The 22,686-nt window shown below is 44.7% G+C and overlaps 1 protein-coding gene across 1 annotated transcript; it reads left to right on the forward strand.

Moving 5' to 3' along the window:
* The first annotated feature begins 523 nt into the window (after positions 1 to 523).
* On the forward strand, positions 524 to 15,957 carry LOC109738457 (kinesin-like protein KIN-13A). Its single transcript, XM_020297554.4, has 12 exons — positions 524 to 1,133; positions 3,994 to 4,227; positions 4,439 to 4,615; positions 4,743 to 4,847; positions 10,054 to 10,131; positions 10,225 to 10,306; positions 12,230 to 12,392; positions 13,205 to 13,540; positions 13,679 to 13,897; positions 14,000 to 14,600; positions 14,677 to 14,742; positions 15,368 to 15,957. The coding sequence occupies exons 1-12, from the start codon at positions 1,002 to 1,004 to the stop codon at positions 15,548 to 15,550; spliced, it is 2,376 nt and encodes a 791-aa protein (XP_020153143.2). The 5' UTR covers positions 524 to 1,001; the 3' UTR covers positions 15,551 to 15,957.
* Positions 15,958 to 22,686: the final 6,729 nt, after the last annotated feature.

Raw genomic sequence — 22,686 nt, forward strand, 5'->3', positions numbered from 1 at the left:
TTTATGCTAGCTTCTTTTGAACCATTATGTATCGTTGTTGATGTTATCTTATTTCAAACCATTATGTATCGTTATTGAATTGTTGCTATATTGATGGTCAATGATGCAAACTGAGATTATGCTGAATTGATGGTGTTTTCATGTCAAAATGCTGCTGAAATGCTGTCAAAATGCTGCTGAAATGTTGTTATATTGATGTTCAATGATGTAAACTTAGATTATGTTGAATTGGTGATGTTTTCATGTCAAAATGTTGCTGAAATGCTGTCAAAATGCTGCTGGAATTTGTCAAAATGCTGCTGAAAAGTTGCTATCTTGTTGTTGGATGATGCAAAGTAAAATCATGTTGAGTTGGTGATGTTTTCATGTCAATTGGCTGTTGAAATGTTGCACTATAGTTGCTCTTTTTGTTGTTGAAATGTATGCTTGCGCTGTGAAGAGGTAAGGGTATAGAAGTCTTTTTGGATGGTGTTAGTCTCCGTTAGTCACTATTGGTATTTTGGCTAGAGAAAACTGAAAGTAGTGGTATATTGGCAAGTTGGTTTTTCATAGTGGTAGTTTGGTAAGTTCGGTTTCTCAGGGTGGCATTCTGGCTATTGTTCTCCACCAACAACGTCACAACTCAGAACGTCTCTCTCGACAAAAACTATTTGAGAACCACCTTCAAACTCGTGCAATCCACCCCCAAAATCCCCTCCCCTCCCCTGCAATCCCAGTATCCCACAACAAATTCGATCAGCATCGATCCCGATTCGTCCCAAACCCTGCCTGCCCCCCACCCCGCGCCAATCCCACCCACATTGCTCGTCTCACCCCCAGATCTGGGCTCCAGTTGCAGAAGCTCCAGATCCCACGCTGCTCTCTCGTAGCCGCCCCGCGATTTGCGCGACGCCAAGCTGGCTCCGCAGAAGCGGCCACAGCGCGTCGGCGGGGGCGGTGGCGCGGCCGCTGCCACCGCTGCCGCGGCGTCGTCCGCCGCGGCTGACTCGGGGGACGCGGTGATGGCCCGGTGGCTGCAGTCCGCGGGGCTGCAGCACCTCGCGGTGTCCTCCTCAGCTCCTGGGCCCGGGCTGGCGATGGGGATGGCCGGAGACCTCCGCGGCGGCGGTATCCTCCCGAACCTTCTCATGCAGGTTCGTGCGTCTCTTCTGATCGCCTCCAGCTATTCGTCGTTTCCAGTAGGCGTGGTCCTTCCGCACGTTTTGATACCACGCTGTATATGTTCGGGTCGTCACCTGCAATTGCACGATCGCTAGCTTAGCCACGCGGATCTTGTGCGTGTCCGTACCAGCGCGCGTGTATTTCGTTCAAGTCACTCCTATTTCTGTGGGTCGGTGAAGAAATGGACGGAAGCCAGTGAGTTTATTCGTCGCCCACATTCAGGGATCGATTCAAGTTGAGTGAGAGTTGCCGGTTGTATTGTACAACGACGAATTGCTGGCTTTGAAGCTCACATTGCTGCATGACTGATGTATAAATATTCGAGTCATATGTGGGAAATTTGCTGTTTCTGAGCCTGGCAAGTTGGGGTTGTGCTCCTGAAGGATCAATCTGTCAAAACTATGCTCATGATTATCACGCCTTGTGAAATTACATGGCTGGCACGCCTGTCTCTAGTCCTGTTAGGAAGGCTGGCACAGCCAGACTTAATGGTTAGGTTGATAGTTCTGCTAGTTAGCTGGAAGGTAGTGTCTTACCGCATACTGTTTTGAAACCACTGCCTGCATTACATGAAGTTTAGTTTAGAACTGCACACTGTTAACTGCCTGCATTACATGAAAGTTTAGTTTAGAACTGCACACTGTTAACCTGGATGGTGGAACTATGTCTCTTCAGTTTGAAGAAGTAAGCTGGATGGATTGAATGGACACAAAATAGCACCCGCTCTTTTGGGAGATTACTCTATTCGTTTTAAATAGATTCGCGATGTGATTTTTTTTATAATCTTGAGCTGGTGCACACATAAATCTGTTGTATCTTGGATGCAAATTAGAGGATGCATTTTGTGCCATATGAAATGGTATTCACATCAGTTTGCTTTGAATGCCAAGTATATTAAGCTGAAACCTCAGCAATTTGATCTATTATGATGCAAACAATTAAATATTACTTAGTGAGAAAATCAGAAAAATATTGTGTCTGCTGTTTTTTTTGTTGCATTAAATGCCCTTTTGAACTGTCAAATTTCTCGTCTTGAATTTCAAGGAACACCTACTGTATTGAGTGAATTGCGAAAAACCACCACATTGAAGCGTAGGTTTGCAGGAATGACTCTTCTACGAATTTGTGCCAGAAAACACTGATTTTAGTCCTAATCTTTTGCAAAAAACACTGATCAACTGTTTTATGCATTTTAACCTGGATTATGACATGTGGGGCCCTGGTATTTTTGCATAGTCACCCTTCGGGTAAAAGTGCAAAACGCAATCAGCTCCTTGTCGCCGGCCTGCAGCAGAGGCATCGGCGCTCATGGTCCTCGTCGCCAGCCATGGCCACACCGTCCAGAGGGGGGGAAGAGGTTGGCTCATCGGCGTTGGCCGGTGGTGCCGCATCTGGCGGTGGTGGGACGAGCACCAGAGGACGAGGCGGTGGCTGGTTCATGCACGCGGCAGCGCTGCTGGCTTGGAGTCGCCATGCGCTTGGTACCGTCGGCCACCGCGCGCTCACCGTCGAGGTCGCTGCTTGTTGCAGCTTGCGCGCCGCCGTCGCTGCTTGTGCCGAGCTGCGCGGCGCTGCTGGTGAATTTGGGCTGCCCAGAGAGCAGAGCAGCAGCACGCCGGCCATGGCTGATGGGTCTCGTCACCGGGAATGGGAGCAGAGAGCACGGCCGCGGCACAAGCGCATCCTCAAGGCGCAGGCGAGCCTGCTCTTGCTGGCGTGGACGCCGAGCAAGGGCGCCAGAGGTTGAGCCCGAGGCGCGGCGTGCAACCCGCTCGGCGGCGGTGGACGCGAAGCCCCTGCTGAACTTGGCGGCGAGGAGGGCGCTTGCGTCTGCTCCGGCAGGTCGCCGCACCAGGCGGTCGCGTAGACGAGCCCTGTCGCCGCGGCTCGCCGCGGAGTAACGCGCGGTCCGGGTGGCCTACCTGGAGCAGCTGCCCCGACCACCACTCCGCCTCTAGCGCGCCGACCAGACTACCTCCTATCGCTGCCACCCACGTCCTGTGCCACCACATGCCAGATCCGGCCGGGTCCGATGTTCCCCGCCTCCACAACCCACGTCCAAGGACGGCCTGCGCCAGGATCCGGCGGGCCCAGTCTCCACCACGCCTCGTCCCTCCTCCTTCCCGTCAAGGCGGGTCGAGCTGCGCGTCGGGGTCGTAGCCGGGAAGGGAGGTGGCGGCGCTGGGAGGCGGGGGCGCGTCGGGAGGGAGGTGGCGGCGCTGGGAGGCGGGGGCGCGCCGGAGGGAGGTGGAGGAGCAGGGAGAGGGTAGTTTTTTAGGGGAGAATTTTTTTAGGGAGGGGAGGACGTTTTGGCAAAAAGACCGTTAGCCACATCAGCAAATGGTGGGCTCCATCTGTCATAATCGTCATCAAATGGGCTAAAGCCATCAACTAGTGTTTTCTGCAAAAGATTAGGCTAAGAATCAGTGTTTTCGGGCACAAATTCGTAGAAGAGACTTTTCTGCAAACCTACGCTTCAATGTGGTGGTTTTTTGCAATTCACTCTACTGTATTACATAGGCATATGTATGTGGCATTGTCGATATGATTATATCAACTTTTGATTATGGCATCTAGTGCAAAGGTCTGACCTTACTCCTGTGCTTGGGTGACCCATGTACAGTATATGCGTGAGGTCCTCATGTTGAGGCCTTGTTTGTTATTTGTGGTTCGGTTCATATTTCGCACTTAGGGCACTGTGTCTAATATTGCTAATCTGTTAAAGCCTTGTAGGACTTCTGGCTTGTTCAACGATAAGCGCTTTATCAATACATGCATGCTGTTGCCAAGTGATTATATACAGTTTTACAACAGTTGCTATTTATTTGGTAGGGGTATGGGCCCCAATCGATCGAAGAAAAACAGAAGCTTTACATGCTATTAAGGAGCCTGAATTTTAATGGCGAATCAGCATCTGCACCTATATCTGAGCCATACACACCGACAACCCAGAGCTTCAGTGGTGGCCCCCCCATAGATGGATTCTACTCACCCGAACTTAGAGGTGAATTCGGAGCTGGCCTTTTGGATCTTCATGCAATGGATGACAGTGAGCTTCTTTCTGAGGTATTACTCTAGTTAGTATAAGCAAAATAACTTTCTATGCCCACATGTTATATGGGCATCTGCTCATTGTGCATGCCTGCTCCTTTTAGAAACTAGGGTGACGTTGCATGTGACAAAGGGATTCAAACACATGTGATGTCCAAATCTTGATTTCTGCTCTTCAAAGTAACTTCTTCGCGGTCTAATCCAGCTATGGTCTCTTTGTTGTCAGAATGTAGCATCAGAACCATTTGAAGCTTCACCCTTTGTGCCAAAGGAAACTGATGACGATGAGGACGATATAATATCAAGAAGCCAGCAAGGTCTATCAGAAAATTATGGTGGTGCAATCACAAGAGAAAAAGAGAGCAATACTAAAGAAAGTAATGTAGGAAAGATTAAAGTTGTGGTGCGTTGATCACTTCCAAGTACTTCTACTATGTCTACAGTTATGCAATGAAGTCACAATTCAGTCTTTTCTTTGTTTCTTATTGTTAGTGAAAATATTATTCAGTTAATACTAGTAACAATGTCAGGTAAGGAAGAGGCCTCTGAACAGAAAGGAAATATCTCGAAAGGAGGATGACGTAATAGATGTACATAATTCTCAATTCTTGACTGTTCATGAACCTAAATTAAAGGTACCATCTTTCATCCATTCATTGGTATTCTTCATTATGTCTGCAATAGTTCAATAGATAAAATTATTTGGTTCTTGTGTTTCATCTTTCTATGGGACTTGTAGATGTCTTGTGATGCAGTAGAGGCAAATGTAGTACTACCTCCGTCCTGGTTTATTGGTCCCCGTTGTAATCTGTGCCAAACTTTGACTATAAATTTAACTAACAAAATGTTCATGCATGTCACAAAAAACTATATCATTGAAAACTATGTTCAAATACGAATCCAGCGATATAATTTTTGTTGACATGCACTAACATTTTGTCAGTTGAATCTTTGGTCAAAATTTAGCACAAATTACATAGAGGACTAATAAACCAGGACGGAGGTAGTAAGAGAGACAATCCATTTACTCCTTCCATGTTTTCCATCATGCCTATTGTAGTCTTGTTTGCAGTATGACATTTATTGCAATACGTAAACACTATATATTATTTTAACGCCAATATGATTTAGGCCATGAATTATGATGTGCATCAACAAGTACATTTACAGCCTATGATAATCCGACCTATCTTTTTTTTCAAGGATACGTCAAGCAGACGTATCGAGATCATAGATAGAAGAGTGCCAAGACGGCAAGTTTAGTTACAACGCACCCACGGCACAGCGTGCCAAACACTGCATGCTAATTACTCGCTACTGTCTACCGAATCTACCCTAGTTGGAAGTGAACCGTCTATCCGTAGGAGCCCAGCTGCCCTCCAGTTGTGTCCTTCACTCATTATCGAATCAAGCACCGCTTGAATGCTCGGCGTGGCCCCATTAAACACAATGTCATTCCTGTGCCGCCAGAGAGTCCAAGCCACGAGAGTGATCACCGTCCAGATTTCCTTTCGCGCCTCCCTCTGCATATCCAGCGTGGTCCACCACTCCACCAAACAAGAGTCGTGTGACGGTATCCACTTTGTCTTACCCCAATTCGTCGCTATGACCGACCAGACCTGCCTTGCCAATACGCAGCTAAGAAGGAGGTGATTAATGGACTCAGGCTCCTGGTCGGCACGCAACAGGGTGAGGTAGGTGCCGTCTTGGCAGTCTATCCGCCGTCCAGCACCGGTTCTTGGCCGCGAGCCAAGTGAAGAACTTAGTTGATGCCGGTGCTCTAGACTTCCAAATTTGCGTCGCCCCAGAAGCCTCCACGCGGCCAGCAAAGAAGGCACGATAGGCCGATTGAGCTGAGAAAGAGTCTCGCGCGTCCCAAGCCCACACCAGCCTATCCCAGTGTCTTCGGGGAGCTCAATGTTCTGTACACGATCCACCAGCAGAAGGAATTCCCTTATCGCGTCTGCTGTCATGTTAGGCTAGACGTCCCGCCACCATCCCTCCAAGAGGGCGTCTCGCACCGTTGTGAGCTTGGTAGCCTTCTTTTTCACCACCCGAAAGAGGCTTGGCAGCTTGCAATCGCCCTTCTTCCAACCACCAGTCTGTCCAAAACAAAGCCGTGGAACCGTCGCCAATGATGCATCTCGTGGCGGCCTTGTATATCGCCATGGATTCCGGAGCAACCTGGATATTGAACTCGCCCCATGACCGAGCAAGGTCCGTTCTTGCAAGCCACGGCCATCTTGCCCGGAGAGCCAAGTTGAGCAGCCGGAGATTGGGCACTCCAAGCCCACCATATTCCTTTGGGGCACACACCTGGTCCCATGCCACGAGATAGTGTCCATCGTGCACGTCGCGCCAACCTTTCCATAGGAAACCCCGACAGATCTTGATGGCCGCCTCGAGAGTCTTGGATGGCAAGTCAAGAGCAATCATGGCATGGATGGGGCATGGAGGCAAGGGTAGTCTTCAAGAGCTCCAGTCGGCCGGCACGATATAACAATCTGGCGTGCCAAGAAGGCAAGCGATCTCCCATTTTGTCGATCAAGAACTGAAATTGGGCCGCCGTTATCTTCCTCAAGCCCACCAGGAGGCCCAAATAACGACAAGGCCAACCACCAACCTGACAGCCCATCTCGGTTGAAATCAATTGCAACTGTTCCTCAGAGCAACGAATGGGGTGGGCCGAGCATTTAGCAAGATTGGTCCTCGGCCCAGAAGCCACGCCAAAATCCTCCAGCAGCAAATTGCACGCCCTAAGGCTCATGCGATCAGGTTTTATGAATGTGACCGCGTCGTCGGCAAAGATTGATGTGCGGTGCAGCAAGTCCGTAGTGGCTAGCGGCGAGGGCAGCCCTCTCGCTGCAGCGTGAGTGATGAGGGAGTGCAACACGCTCATCACCATGACAAAGAGAAGCGGGGACACCAGGTCCCCTTGCCGCAAACCACATCTTTTAAAGATTACCTCGCCAGGAATGCCATTGACGAGCACACGCGTGGAGGAGGAGGCAAGCAGCCCGGCGATCCAAGCAATCCATCGGTCACCAAATCCCACGTGCTTTAAGACCTCAAGCAAGAAAGCCCAGTCCACCGTGTCGAAAGCTTTGCTAATGTCGAGCTTCAGCATAACCGCAGGCCTCTTCAAGGAGTGAAGTCTCTTGACCGTGCCTTGGACCATCATGTAGTTATCATGCAAGCAGCGCCCTCGGATGAAGGCCCCTTGGTGCGGTCCCACAATGTTGGGCATCTCCGGCGCCACACGAGCAGCCAGAACCTTGGCCACGAGCTTTGGGAAACTATGAAGCAGACTTATGGGGCGAAAGTCTTTGGTCTCTAAAGCCGACGCTGACTTGGGCAGCAAGGTAACAAACGCTTGGTTGATGGACGTGAGCCCTCTGAAGTCCAAGTTTCCCAAGGCAGCAAACGCAACAAGGACGTCCTCCTTGATGATGGCCCAGCAGGCGGCATAGAACCTGACCGAGAACCCATCAGGCCCGGGCGCTTTGTCCATATCCCGCGCACAAATAGCAGCCCAAACCTCCTCCTCAGTGAAATCTCCCTCTAGGTGCCGAAGGTCCAAACTGGGCAGGCCGATCTCGTGCAGGTCCAGAGTGTAAGCCCGCTTGGGTGCCTCGCCGATGAGACGGGCAAAGAAGGCATCCATGGCCTCGGCCATCTCCTCATGCTCACATGTGATCACATCATCCACCTTAAGCTTGGCCATGTAGTTTTTGCGACGACGGTTGCTGGCATGCGCGTGAAAGAACTCGATACAAGCATCCCCCTTCTTCAGCCACAGAATACGCGAGCGCTGCCGGGATATGGTCCTCTCAAGCGAAGCGAGCCCAAGAAGCTTACGCTTGAGCAGCCGCCTAAGGTCCACCTCAGCATGAGTGAGAACCCTAGTTTCCATAGCAATGTCAAACCTAAGGATCACCTCCGTCGCGATCAGAATTTGCTGCTTCACACTACCAACGTATCGGTCACTCCAATTAGCCAACGCTTTCGCCGTGGATTTGAGCTTGGCGGCAAGCCTTTTGAAAGGTTCTCCATCCCAGTGTCCGTCTCCCAAGCCTGCCGAACCACCTCCTGGAACCTGGGCACTTTGACCCAGAAGGCCTCAAAGTGGAATCGTCTTCCTCTGCGAAGATCCGGATTAAGAGCAAGATGCAGCGGATAGTGATCAGACACGCCAGTGCTCAACGCCGAGAGGAAAGAGGCCGGATAAAGCGCCTCCTAGTCCACTGTAACCAAGATTCAATCAAGTTTCTCCAACGTAGGTTGCAACTGCTCGTTAGACCACGTGTATCTTCTCCCGTTGATGTAGAGGTCTTTTAGCTCAGGATCATTAATGCACCTCGAAAATCTACCCATCATGCGCCTGTTTATACGGTCGTTGCTCTTCTCAGCCGTGTCGGCAATCAGATTGAAATTGCCTCCCACCATCCAAGGTCCCACGGGCAAGTCGCGCATGTCCTTGAGCTCCTGAAGGAAGTCCACTTTGTCCGCCTCGTCCTGTGGTCCATAGAACCCAGTGAACCACCAACTGCTCTCCCCATACGTGATCCTAGCCGTGACTGTGTTCGTCGTAATATGCGGGTTGGTCATCAACACACAATCGGACTTGCAAGCTAGAAGCAGTCCACCACATGTCCCAACCGCGGGCACGAAGAAGGTGTCGAAAGCTGGCCCAAGGCATTGCCGAACCAGGGTCAGGTCCAACAGCTTCATCTTAGTTTCCTGAAGACACACCACACTCGCACCCGAGAGGGAAACCAGGTTCTTTATTGCATGTCGCTTAGCGGGGCTATTAATGCCACGCACATTCCACACCACCACTATCTGGTTTGGTTCAGCCATGGGAAAAGACCTATCTTTTTCATGCAACATTTATACGAAGAGTTTAAATCATTTAATGCAAAAGAATCTTTCTTCTGGGCATTTGAATTCCTTTATGTGCTTATCAGTGTCTATCTACATCCTGCAATGGTGCACTATCTTTCCTTTCACAGTTTCACCCCGTAGTATCTTAGACATAAAAGGGCGTACCCAGTGCTGAAAGCTCCCACACAAGGTGGGGTCTGGAATATTCTATGGGTTTATAAATATTATATGTACGTAACATTGTTGCTATGTACAACTGTATGACTGGCAAAAACTACATTCTCACCTATGGGGGTTAATTATACCCCCTCTGTTCCAGAATATAAGGTGTATTAGTTTTTTCAAAAGTCACATGTTTCTATGTTTGACCAAGTTTATAGCAACATATATCAACGTCTACAATGCTACATAAATAAAATATGAAAATATATTTCACGGCATATCTAATGATTTCTGTATAAACTTAGAGCCTGTATAAACTTAGAGCCTGTTTGGCAGGCCTCCACTCCCCACTTTTCAACTCCCAGCTCCATCTAGATGCGGAGCGCGCAGAGCGGCACTTTTGCAACTCCGAAAAAATGGCCTACGCTCCGCTCCGCTCTGGGAGAGCATGGAGCCAACACGTTCAGTGCCACTCCAGGAGCTGAGCTGCGGAGCGGAAGCCTGTCGATCAGGCACTTAAACAAAGTTAGAGAAGTTTGACTTTTTGAAAGAAAAAAAAATACACCTTATATTTTGGAGCGGAGGAGTATTACATAACAGGATTGCTGGAGATAAACTATTCCATGTGTTGCTGTTTTCTTGGCAGTGTGTCCTCATTTTGCTGACAAAAAGAAGCATGTCCGTATAAGATGCAACACTCAACTGTCATGCATACTTATCAATAATAAAACTGTGAATCATAAGCCTTTTTAGCTTATCATGTGATTTGGGCTAACACGAAGTCTCCGCTGGAAGGTGGATTTGACGGCTTATGTGGACAAACATGAATTCTGCTTTGATGCTGTCCTGGATGAGGCTGTAACTAATGACGAGGTACTACTTTCCTAACCATCATCAATGGCTGTCTCCTTTTCTCCTTTTCAACATGTTATTCTTAGCATATAAGTTGCTGGGTTGTTTGAGCAGGTGTACCGGGAGACTGTGGAGCCCATTATACCAATAATTTTCCAAAGGACCAAAGCAACATGCTTTGCATATGGCCAAACAGGTTAGATAATGCTGGTTTCAAGCTAAAACACTTAAGTTGTAATTTATGTAGATGTTCTGGTAAATCATGTCCTCAGTGTGCTTATGATTTGTTATGTTTTGGTATTTGTTACATGGGGCAAGACCTATAGCCGTAGTACCCACACCAATGTTGGTAAATCATGTCCTCAGTGTGCTTATGATTTGTTATGTTTTGGTATTTGTTACATGGGGCAAGACCTATAGCCGTAGTACCCACACCAATGTACCAAAGGAACCACCATAGGAGGCATGAGTAGCAGGGGAGACTGTTTCTGTAGCCTCGAGTTGAGTCAGAATCCAATTAGTGAAAAGCTTGCAGAGTCAGTTTAGATAAAGAGAGAAAGTGTTCAGATTGTAATCAGTTTAGTTTTGCCTTGTTGGCCAAGTTAGTTGCCTATATAAGAGGGGACTTAAACCTGATGAATAAAGGAAGCCAATTCAAAGCACTTTTTTTACCTTAGCAGCCTAGAGTACTTAGAAATTTGAGTTCTTCCAATTTTGGTATCAGAAACATCTACAAGAGGTCATCGACAGCAGTGCTGTAGGGTCAGATATCAACCGGGGGGGGGGGGGGGGGGGGGTGAATGGGAGATTTAACAAATTCTTCAACTCAGAAGAATAATAAGGTAAAATGACTGAGTCAAAGACAATACCAAGCTAGATAGAGAAAAAAAGGGCAGCCCGGTGCATGTAGCTCCCACTTGCGTAGGGTCCGGGGAAGGGTCAATACCAAGCTAGATAGAAGACTTACTAATTAGCAGTACAAGTAAACATGCCTGACAAATAAACATATAGTCTTCAGTACAATGAACAAACAGAGACAAAGCTAAACGTTTAGCATGCAACAGAATAAGATAGTTCTCAGCACAGTGTTCACCGCAATCACAAAGAAAGGAAACATGGGAAGTTCTTCGAAACACGTAGGAATTACTGAAAGTAACACAGTGCGAAGAAATAGAGCCCGTTTGTTTGCTCGGATAAGACAATGCGATGTGTTACCCCAGTTCAAGTTGCTGGCACAACTCTATGTCTGGGATGGAGAGACTGAGCCACAACTCTGAGAACACGAAAGTCCTCGTCTTAGTCTACTTGAGCTAATTTCACTTAGAACCTGCTCAACTTGAGGTAATCGCCAGAGATTAGTTCTTCGACAGTCCACACTCTGGATGTTCTTGAACAGACGCCTAAGCGTCTAGACGATGCTCAATCCTCAAGAGTAACAAGTCCAAGTTAGGCTTATTAGATCGAATTCTTCAGTCAGAATTCAGTTAGTTAAAATCTTGTAGGCAGGTTAGATTAGGAGAGAAAGAGTCCAGATTGTAATCAGTTTAGTTTTGCCTTGATGGCCAAGTTAGTTCGCCTATAAGAAGGGACTTGATCCCGATGAATAAGGGAAGCCAACCAAAGTATTTTCTTTGTCTTAGCCGCCTAGAGTAATTAGAAATTCGAGCTGTTCCAGTCTTAGCCGCATAGATTCTTCCTACAATTCTGTTTATATTGTACTTAAAATTCTCTGGACGTCCCGACTCTCAAGTGTTTGGCTCTACATGGCCTATAGACACTTATCATGATTTCATACTTCATGGAAGGAATAAAGCCGGAAAGTTTAGTATTTAAAATTGATTGTAACATGGCAGCTTGATAATTCAATATGTGATCCTTGATCTTAGAAGCATTATTAAAAAGGTGCTTAAAATTAATACAGCCTGAACTTTCTATCTTTATGGTATCTGAAGGTGCTATATATGCTTGATGCTGTCCTTCATTCATCTTTTTGATCTGGATGCTATGTTGTAGATGGCACTGGGCTCATGAATTTGGAATTACGAATCATTCCTGTACACCTACTCCTAGTTTGATTTGCCAGTCTCGCTTTGCAGCATTGCTAATCCTCCATGTGCAGGTAGTGGTAAGACATATACAATGCAACCCCTACCTCTAAGGGCTGCACAGGATATGGTTCATCTTTTGCATCAACCTGTGTACCTGAGTCAAAATTTCAAGTTGTGGCTTAGCTACTTTGAGATATATGGCGGGAAGCTTTATGACCTTTTGAGCGAAAGGAGGTTGATCGCTGCACTCCATTTTTATACTATCTAATTTGGCATAGTAAACTTATTGCCTTTGTGTGTTGTCAATGTGATGTTGAAATTAATTGTATGTATATTATTTGTGGATAGTATGCAGCTATAATGCTTTTAATTTGCCCATTTTTCTGTGCATGTATATATGTGCACCCATGTTCCTGTTGCCACATTGCTAAGACTATCTTAGGAGTGCTGGAAAAACTTCTGTTCTTGCATACAAGCATGGGCATACACACATATATGTTTGAAGTGATGGTTACCTATTGGCCACTGGTTAACAATGATCATGCAAGTAGTTTTGGGCTTAATGGAACGAGGTTTTTGCTGATCATAGGAAATACTGCCACTTTTTATTAGGGGGAACTTAATGCAGGTGATGACTCTTACTAAATGCTACCTCCAATCCAAAACGCAAGTCTTTTTAGGAATTTACAAGTGAAATATTTTCAAGTTTGATCTTCTATATTGATATTACTAGATTTACCATGAAATATAATTTTGTAATGTACAGGGAACAGGTTTGCACAGAAACTTGTGCCATGTCAAACTTGATATTACCATCTTGAAAATTGTGCCGTGTCCTAAAAGACTTGCGTTTTGGATTGGAGGAAGTACGGTGATTAGCTACAGTTGTTTAAATTCAGCATTGAAATGAAACTTTGCTTTTGACATACACTTCAGTAACTTGCCTTTTGTGACTTGTTTTTGTATGCTTAATGGGACTTTGTTCTTCTACCTTTTACTTGGTTCTGTGGTTGAATTTGAGCTGCATTTTTTCTATGTTTTTCTAGGCCACTCTGCATTAGGGAAGATGGAAAGAAACAGGTCTGCATTGTTGGCTTACAGGAATTTGAGGTTTCTGATGTCCGGATTGTCAAAGAATACATTGAGAGAGGAAATGCCTCGAGAAGCACAGGATCAACTGGGGCCAACGAAGAGTCATCACGATCTCATGCTATTCTGCAATTAGCTGTGAAGAAGCATATCCCAGTGACAGAGACCAGAAGACAGAGAGATCGTGAGGCTAATGAAGCTAAAAATACAAAGCTTGTGGGAAAATTGTCATTTATAGACCTTGCTGGAAGCGAGCGTGGTGCTGATACAACAGATAATGACAAGCAGACAAGGTACTTATTTCATCCGATAGATACTGACTTCTGTCTTTCTGTCATGCTCCAGCCTTATCTTTTTCCATTTACTTGCAATGTTTCCATAAATACCAACATACTACAGTCCTCTGCCTTCTAACTTTCTACTTGTGCCAGAATTGAGGGTGCAGAAATAAACAAGAGCCTTTTGGCTCTCAAGGAATGCATTCGGGCACTGGATAATGATCAGATACATATTCCTTTCAGAGGAAGCAAGCTAACCGAGGTGCTTCGTGATTCGTTTGTTGGTAACTCTCGAACAGTAATGATTTCTTGCATCTCACCGGGTTCAGGTTCATGTGAACACACGCTAAATACCTTAAGATATGCTGACAGGTGATATTCCCTTTAAATGACATTAAATTTACATGTTGTGTTTGATAATTTGGATGTACATTGAGTTATCAGGTTTTAACGATATAGCTGCTCAACAAGCAGGGTTAAGAGTCTCTCGAAAAGTGGCAACTCAAAAAAAGAGCAGTTCAGTGGGCAGTTTGTGTCCTCCAGCAAGGAATCTACCCATACATCATATCCATTATCAGGTGAAGCTGAAGAAACTGTTGACCAGATTGAAGAGAACAGACATATTGATGCTTCAAGGAGAGTTGAAATCTGCATGAGTTCTTCAGTGGATCCTGATAGGAACTCATTTAGTATGATTCCAAGTTATCCTCATAGAGGAAGGGAAGAAACTAGTTCAACATCTAGTTTGAATGATAGGGAGAGAATTGATTTCAAATCTAACCTGCCTGGTTATAGTAGTAAAGCACAGTCACTTCAGAATTCAGTTAATTCACAAGAAGAAGATAAAGTTACAAAAGTCTCACCTCCTCGGAGAAAAGCTAATAGGGAGGACAAATCTGAAAGGCAGAACAACTATGTGAAAAAGGAAAATGGGGCAGATGTAAATCGGATTGTTCACAAACAGCAACTGAAACAGCAGCAGCAAAGACCACCGTCTACTTCGGCATCACAGGTTTCATCGAGACAATCTGAAAAGGAAAGTTCGTGTGATGAGGAAATAAATGCAATACTTGAGGTAAAATAATACCTTTTTAGTCAAAATTGTTTAATTTTACTGAAGTGGAGCTGATACCAACGTTTATTTTTGTTAGGAAGAGGAGGCATTGATAGCAGCTCACAGAAAGGAAATTGAAAATACTATGGAAATAGTGCGGGAAGTAAGCTACATTTACTCAATTTACATCATAAATGTCTTTGTGTTTTGTGATATTCTTGCTATCTGATCTTGCGCGCATGATGTGTCTTCTTACTCCCTGTTGTTGAGCATAGCGTTGCTTGTGGTGTAAATATGCCATCTTAATAAGTGAGATGATCATGTTGGAAAAGATCTTTGTTTGCCTGATATACGCCACTAATAGAAACCTCCGCGCGCGCGCGGGGGGGGGGGGGGGGGGGGGGGGGGGTGAGGGGGGGGTGTGGACACCCTGACACCCGCCTTGATATGCAACAGTTCAAGTATTTTGTAAAAGCTAAAAGCAAACCTAATATTTGCAGCTTACTTCCCATCTCTTTGTTATGCAACAGTTGTGAAATCGTCCGACTATAACTGTTCCATTTGGTACACGCTGTTACACTCTTCTCATACCATTACTTACTATAGATCTAATCTTATTTAACCAAACACCAACTTGTAATGCAACCACTGAAGTTACAAATTATGTACCTTCAAACATTTTTTTTACTGATTTCAGATGATCACTGCTTAACAGTTAACACTAGTCACAGTTTTGCAGTTATTTCAGCACTACATGATTGCTTAACACACTTGCCGTTGTGTTGCAGGAGATGAACCTATTAGCAGATGTTGACCAACCAGGTAGCCTTATTGACAATTATGTGGCACAACTGAATTTTCTCCTGTCACGGAAGGCGTCCGGCTTGGTCAGTCTCCAGGCACGCTTAGCAAGGTTTCAACAGCGCCTCAAAGAAGAGGAGATCCTTAGCCTTAAGAAACCATCAAGATAGTTTAACCGAAAATTTAAAACCAATTGGCTTGTCATGAATTGCAAGGAGCCGTGAGCGGGAGGTATGTTTTATTCTGATCTCCCATGTGATCACATTTCACATAAGAGCTTGAAGAACTGAGTCTAAAAACCTGGGAAAATGAGAACCTGGGAATGAGTAACAAATAGAGTTGTGCAGGCGCTTGGTTTTGAGGTTTTCCCTGCAGTTTGCTCATTTTTTCTCTTTTCTTCAAAGGGTTGTTTCATTCTTTTTTTTTCGGTGGTGGCATGATTTGTCATTCTTGCCACATTCTTTTTGTATGAATATAGTGTAACTGGTGTTTGAAGATGAGGAAATTATACTTGTACCTTGGCAACATAGAAACTATTGTTGTATTGTGTGTATCAAGAAAGGCAACATTGTGGTAAGATCTTCAGGAATATTTAAGTAGCAAGAATCTGGAACATGGTTCGTCGTTTGGACGGTGGATTTAGCTTAGCATTCAACTGGCTAGTACTCCCTCCGTTCCTAAATATAAGTCTTTGGAGTGATTCCACTATGGACCACATACGAAGCAAAATGAGTGAGTCTATACTTAAAATGCATCTATATACATCCATATGTGGTTCATAGTGGAATCTCTACAAAGACTTATATTTAGGAATTGTCGAGTGTTACTCCCTTGTAACTTAATATCAGAAGTTTTTGTGTTGGACTGTGGTAACGACCAACTGGTCGTTAGCGACAGATCCGCACGACTAGCCTATGTGATCGTTATCATCCCACGCTCGCTTCCACTGATTTTTTCCTTCTCTCAAAAACTGTAGATGGAAATAATTCATCGCTAGTGGTTTTTTTTTGGTTTTTCGTTGCATAATATGAGAAGAAAATAAAAGTGCATGAAAGAGGATTTGAACCCAAGTCAATGCAATAGCTATTGAGCCGAATAGCCAACTTAGCCACCTTTAGTTGTTGTCTTTTGTAGATAAACAACGTTATTTGAACCTTTGTTATTTCTGCCGACCAAGTTATCAGGACCAGGGTACATAAGTTATCAGGTCCGCCATGTTTGAGTTATCATGTTATTTGCACAGAAGTTACTGTGGTATGTTTCAACAACTCCCCCACCCCCACCCTTGCCGACAAAATTTATAGGACCGGGTACATAAGTTATCAGGTCTATGAAATTTGAGTTACCATGTTATTCACACGAAAGTTAACGGAGGATATTTCATCACCCCCCTGGTCGGTAAAGTTAGCAGGAATGGGGCACATAAGTTATCAGGCATGCGATGTGTGAATTACCGCTACTCACAGAAAACATACTGGGCGCGGCGGGGGGGGGGGGGGGGGGGGTGTTTATATTTCATCAACTCTTCCTCCATACTTTCCAAAGTTAACATGGTGTTACCAACTCGAGACGAGTTGGTAAAAAATCCACCTAAGCGCGGAAAAAATTGAATACTAAATTAACTCGTTTTTATGCATACATAGTAGAGGGGACATGTTAAATAGCCTATTTACTTTCTTTTATTCAAGGAAGGGATCGTAGGTCAGGTGGTTGGCTAGTTGAGTCGGCTCACTAGTGGTGCAAGGATCGAATCCTCTCCTGTTCACACTAATTTTTGCATGAAAAAATCTCAAACGAAAAAAGATCTAGAGAGGGAAAAAATGGATCGGGAGGAGAGCAAGAAAATCGGATTTGACGGAAAAAAAGGATCTGGAGAGGGAAAAAATGATCGGAATACCTAGGCTTTCGCGAGATCGTTCGATGCGCATCCGACGGCAATCGAAAGCGTGCGTGCCTGTCGCTAATGAACAGTCGACATGAATTTAGCTTTAGCGTTTTGTGTTCGGAATCAATAACTCCCGAACGTCCGGATTTTAGCATCTCCTCCCGAACCATCTCGTTGCCGTCGCACGAATCTTGGCGGTCCACGCTTGCCACGTCACTGAGAGTCGTTTGGGAGGAAGGCAAAGTCACCCGAACCACTCCCTCGTTCTCCTCCTCCCATTCCTCCCACTCTCTTATCCACAGTACACAACACCAGATGCCAGCGTTGGGCAGGCAGGGCGATGGCGAAGGCCTCCGGCGGTCGGAGCAGGTCGCCGGGCGTGGGGATGGTGAGCGGCATGGCTAGGCTCCAGCGACCGCGGGCGTCTCCTCCACCGCATCCCCACCATTGACGGCCGGCCCCGAACTCCTTCGACGCCGCATCCCTGCCATGGACGGCCGGCCCCTCAAATCCTCCGACGCCGCATCCTTGCAGGTCATCCAACGCTGCATCCCTTGCCATGGACGGTCGGCCCCAAACTCCTCCGCCTGGGACTTCGGGTAGGCGGGATGGGCTCGAGGCCGCGGTTGTGGCGGGAGGAGATCCGGTGGTGCCTCGGTGGTAGCGGCAGCGAGGGCGTGGCACTGGCTATATGGGGCGCTCCATGCGGGATCCTTCCCGAGAGCGAGGGGCTGCTTAGGCTCTTCGGCTGGTCCCGCCGCTCATGGAGCCGCCCGCCTCCGAGTCCTTGGTGGCACACTCCCCCTGCATCACTTTCGGCAGCGGCGGGGACGGCGGGTCGCTGCCTGCTGACGGTGATGTGGCGTACCTCGATGACGGGCCGACGAGGACCCGAGCCGCCATGCCATTCAAACCCTCTTCGGCTGCTCCGACCGCCTCGACCAAGCGGTCATGGTCGCGACGGCCGCCGCCCAGGTGATCGCGCTTGTCGTCTACATCTAGCTCTTGAGCGTGGCCATCAACTCGCTCTCATGGTCACCAGCTATCTGAACCATCAAGCAGGTGTGCGATCTGTCTTCACTAGTGAATAGTAGCCATCGATAGCCATCAACTCGCTTTCATGCGTTTAGCTGTAATCTGCCTGATTTGTCAACAAAACAGAGATGATGCTACAAAGATTTTTGTTCAGAGAAGAGGAGATGATCTAAAGATGCCATGTTTACATGTTTTTTCACACACCATTTAACAAATCATCTGAAGTTGCCATGGCAAGTTTGGAGCATTTTTTCACACGTCATTTAACAAATCATCTAAAGTTGCCATGGCAAGTTTGGAGTATTTTTTCAGACGTTGTTTAACAAATCATCTAAAGTTGCCATGGCAAGTTTGGAGTATTTTTTCCACACGCCAACTAATAGATCATCTAAAGTTTACCATGGCAACTTTTACTATGTTAGCCATACGAACAACTTCAGATGTGTTGTGTTGCCATGGCAAGTTTACATGTTTTTCCCATCCACCATTTAAAATGATGATTTTCGACCATGGAAAATCAGCAATGTTCCCTATTTTATTACAACTTAAGTTGTTTTTCCATGGCAATTTTTTTTGTTCGGAGTATTTTTCACATGCCAACTAAGAAATCATCTAAAGTTGCCATGGCAACTTTGGATTATTTTTCCACACGTCAACTAACAAATCATCTAAAGTTTGCCATGGAAACTTTTAATACGACAACTTCAAATGTGCGCCATGCCAACTTAAGATATGTTGCCATGGAAAAAATTAAACCATTTTTCCATTGCAAATTTTACTCCATTTTATGCCATGGCAAACTTCTTTAATTAACATGTTCAAAAACATGTAAACATGCCATGGCAAAGTTATAATTGCTGAAAAACATGGCAAAGTTTGCCATGGCAACTTACGATGTTCAAAAACATGGCAACATTTTGTAAATGTTCAAAAATATGAAAAATTCGCCATGGCATTTTAAAATGTTCAAAAACATGGCAAACTTGCCATGGCAAACTTTTAATATGTGCAAAAACATGGTAACTTCTTTTAATTAAGTTTGTTAAAAAACATGACAAACTTCTTTTTAATTAACATGTTCACAAATATGCAAACTTGCCATGGCAACTAAAGATGTTCAAAATAACGTGGCAATGTTTGTAGATGTCTAAAAACATGGAAAATGTGGCATGGCAACCAAAATCATATTGTTTATAGATATGTCTTTTTCCATGGCAACTAAATTCATTTTTTTCTATGGTTCGCTGTGTCTTTTTGCCATGTCCATCCGAAGAATGTTTGTCATGGACATTACAAATTAGTTTGAGAACACGGCAAGTTTGTTCTTTCAAATTTGTTTTTGCCATGGGGATTACATGCAGAATATCATTACAACTTAAGATGTTTTCTCCATTGTTTTCCGAAAATTTTCTATGTGTCTAGAGAGAACTTTTTTCACCATATCACTTCACGGCAACTTTTGCGTTTTTCTGTAAACTTCATAGTGATCGCAGCTTTTTCATACTGTACAAATGCAAATTGCCATGATTTTTCCCTTTTTCGCCATTTTTTTAAAACATAAACTTGAATGTGGCAATTTTTTCTCATAGAATGGCAAAAGTCCATGGCAATTTTGATGTGCAAAAGAACATTATTTATTAATCATAAAAAACTAGGCTTTTTCTACTAATCGTAACTTAATATGGGCTTTATTTTTCGTTTTCCTTTCACAGGAAAAAGGCCGGGCCCAGTTGGTGGGGGGGATGCTGGAGGTGTGTAGCGGCAGGGAGCGTCGCTGGCGTGCGAGATTTGATGCGCATGAAGGGCTGCAGCTGGGAGCGGCAGCAGCGGCGACTGCCCCTCCGGCCGAGCTGTTCAACGCCGCAGCGGGGGCCTACCTCAACGACGACGACGAACGGGCCAGTGCCAAGGGCAAGACCGACGTGCAGTACATCATCCTCGACAGGGTGGTAAGTTACAACAACTTGGTGTGAAATTTTGCCCACATGTGAGCATCTCAAATAGAGCATGTCTGAAACTTGTTCTATCTAGATGCAGCAGCCATCAACAGCATCGTCAGGAGGGGCATGCTGGATGAGCTCAAGAAGACCCTGGTCAGGAGGAGCATTCAGGTAAGAACAGAGCAACACAAATTGTCATGTTTCTAAGGGAAATAGAGCATGCTTTGTGATATGAACAATGGCTGATTTATCGTTTTGTAAACCTAAACTTTCCAACAAACTTGCGAGAAATTTATATTCAGATGGCACATGGAAATTTATATTCAGATGATATGGCTACTTCATATTAGGGAGATATTTTCGAGTGGAGAGCATATTAAGTTACCATCAGTTTTTTTGACATACCAAATTGATGTTGGAACCGTATGCATTGGTAATGTTAATTAATTGCCATGGCAAAAATACTTTTTAATAAAGTCGCCATCAGTTTTATATTCAGTAAATGATGGGCATGGCAACTATGTATTATTCTGTAGGAAGTTCATCGAATTCATTCATAACTTGGCAAATTTATATATAGTTTGTATGGCAAATTCACTTCCACATTATGTTTCCACAACATGGCAATTTTGTATATTTCAATCTTCGTAATATCCACATGGCGATGGGCAGGTGTAATGGGCTGCACCGATTCAGACGACCGTGAGAGGGAGGCAAATTTACTTTATTGACCATGACAAGTTTCATTAATTGACCATGGCAAGTTTTATTAACTGACCATGGCAAAATTTTAAGTTTTTTTCGACCATGGCAAATTTAGTTTGTTGACCATGGAAAGTTTTATTAATCGGCCATGGCAAATTTCAAGTCCGACCATGGCCAGTTTAGTAATTGACCATGGCGAATTTAGTTTATAGACCATGGCAAGTTTTATTAATTGACCATGGCAAGTTTTAAGTCCTTTTTCGACCATGCAAAATTTAGTAATTGACCATGGCAAATTATTTTTTGGTAGATCATGGCAAATTTATTAATTGTTAAGAACATCCACATCTTCTGTCATGCCCTTTTTTGGCAATTTTTCTCCATTTTTGCCATGGCAAAAATACTTTTATTCACACGGCAAACTTTAGTGTAAGTTGCCATGGAAATTTTTAGTTTAAGTTGCCATGGCAAATTTATTGTAAAGAGCATGGCAACTTTTGTTTTAAATATGATGGCAAATTTACATTTTCTAGAACATGGCAATTTTAACTACGTAGCACGGTAAATATATTTGTATAGCCATGGCATTTTTTAAATTTATTTCCATGGCAAAAGTACTCCATTTTTGCCATGGAAATAATTAATTCATTTTTTCCATGTCAAAAATAGTTTCTATTTTCACATGGCAAATTTTTAGTTTTAGTTGCCATTGCAAACTTTATTTTTAGTTGCCATGACAAATTTATTGTAAGGGCCATGGCAATTTTAATTTAAATATTATGGAAAATTTACATTTTATAGAACATGGTAAATTTTACTATGTAACATCTTAAATATATTTGTGTAGCCATGGCATTTTTTATTTTATTTCCATGTCAAAAGTACTGCATTTTTGCCGTGGCAACAATTAAACCATTTTTGCCATTGCAAATTATCTAGATTTCTATGTGATATTTACTGTAAAGTTATTTTTTCAGTTTTTTAGTTGGTTTCATTTTTTCGATCGTTTTTTTACCTAAATGGGCCTATTTGGCCTGCCAGCACAAGTGACATGAGGGTTTTACTCTTTTTTCCATGACAATTTTTACTTTTAATGGCATGACAATTTTTACTTTCTTTGCCATGGCAATTTTTACTCTATTTTTGGCATATTTTGCAGAAAATGTTAAAGATGGTAAATTTGAGTATAACATAACATACATTTTTTGTGCAGAACATGGAAAATTGTTGAACAACTTTTTAATAGATTTCCCATACTTTTTTAGTGTACTGGACTCATGAGCATGTCAACTGTTTTCATACCATGGCATTTTTTGCCGTGCAAACTAACAATGTCTATTTTGTCACAGCAAAAATAAAGCTTTTTCGTTCTTGTGGGCTTTTTTTTACAGAAAAAAGGCCCGTAGGGGCGATGGGAAGGAGAGCGTTCGGGCTGGGAGGCCTCTCCTCCCGAACGATTTCGTTCGTACCAGGCGCCTGTCGCACCGAACTCCTCGTTCGGTCTGGGAGCCTCCCAGACCGAACGTTCGGTCCTTATCGACGTCCTTTGTGTTTTTCGATAGCTGTCAAAACAGTGTGAATAGTCATTTCTAACCTCGCCCATTCGAATTTCAAATTTGACGCGACCTGCACCTTGTCCGGCCTTTGCACCTTGGTACAACTGCATCTCGTCCCGTCCTGCACCAGTGTGTCGTCGCTCCATCTCCCATGCTGTCCTCCTCATAGTGTGCCATGCCCTGCA

The sequence above is a fragment of the Aegilops tauschii genome, chromosome 3, assembly GCF_002575655.3.
Source record: "Aegilops tauschii subsp. strangulata cultivar AL8/78 chromosome 3, Aet v6.0, whole genome shotgun sequence".
NCBI classification, from domain to species: Eukaryota; Viridiplantae; Streptophyta; class Magnoliopsida; order Poales; family Poaceae; genus Aegilops; species Aegilops tauschii.

Bases quoted from the DNA above. Each gene is read 5' to 3' on its own strand.
- LOC109738457 (XM_020297554.4), top strand. From the start codon at position 1,002: ATGGCCCGGTGGCTGCAGTCCGCGGGGCTGCAGCACCTCGCGGTGTCC. The intron at 10,307-12,229 runs GTTAGATAATGC...CTCCATGTGCAG, and splicing joins CTTTGCATATGGCCAAACAG to GTAGTGGTAAGACATATACA. The intron at 13,541-13,678 runs GTACTTATTTCA...TACTTGTGCCAG, and splicing joins GATAATGACAAGCAGACAAG to AATTGAGGGTGCAGAAATAA.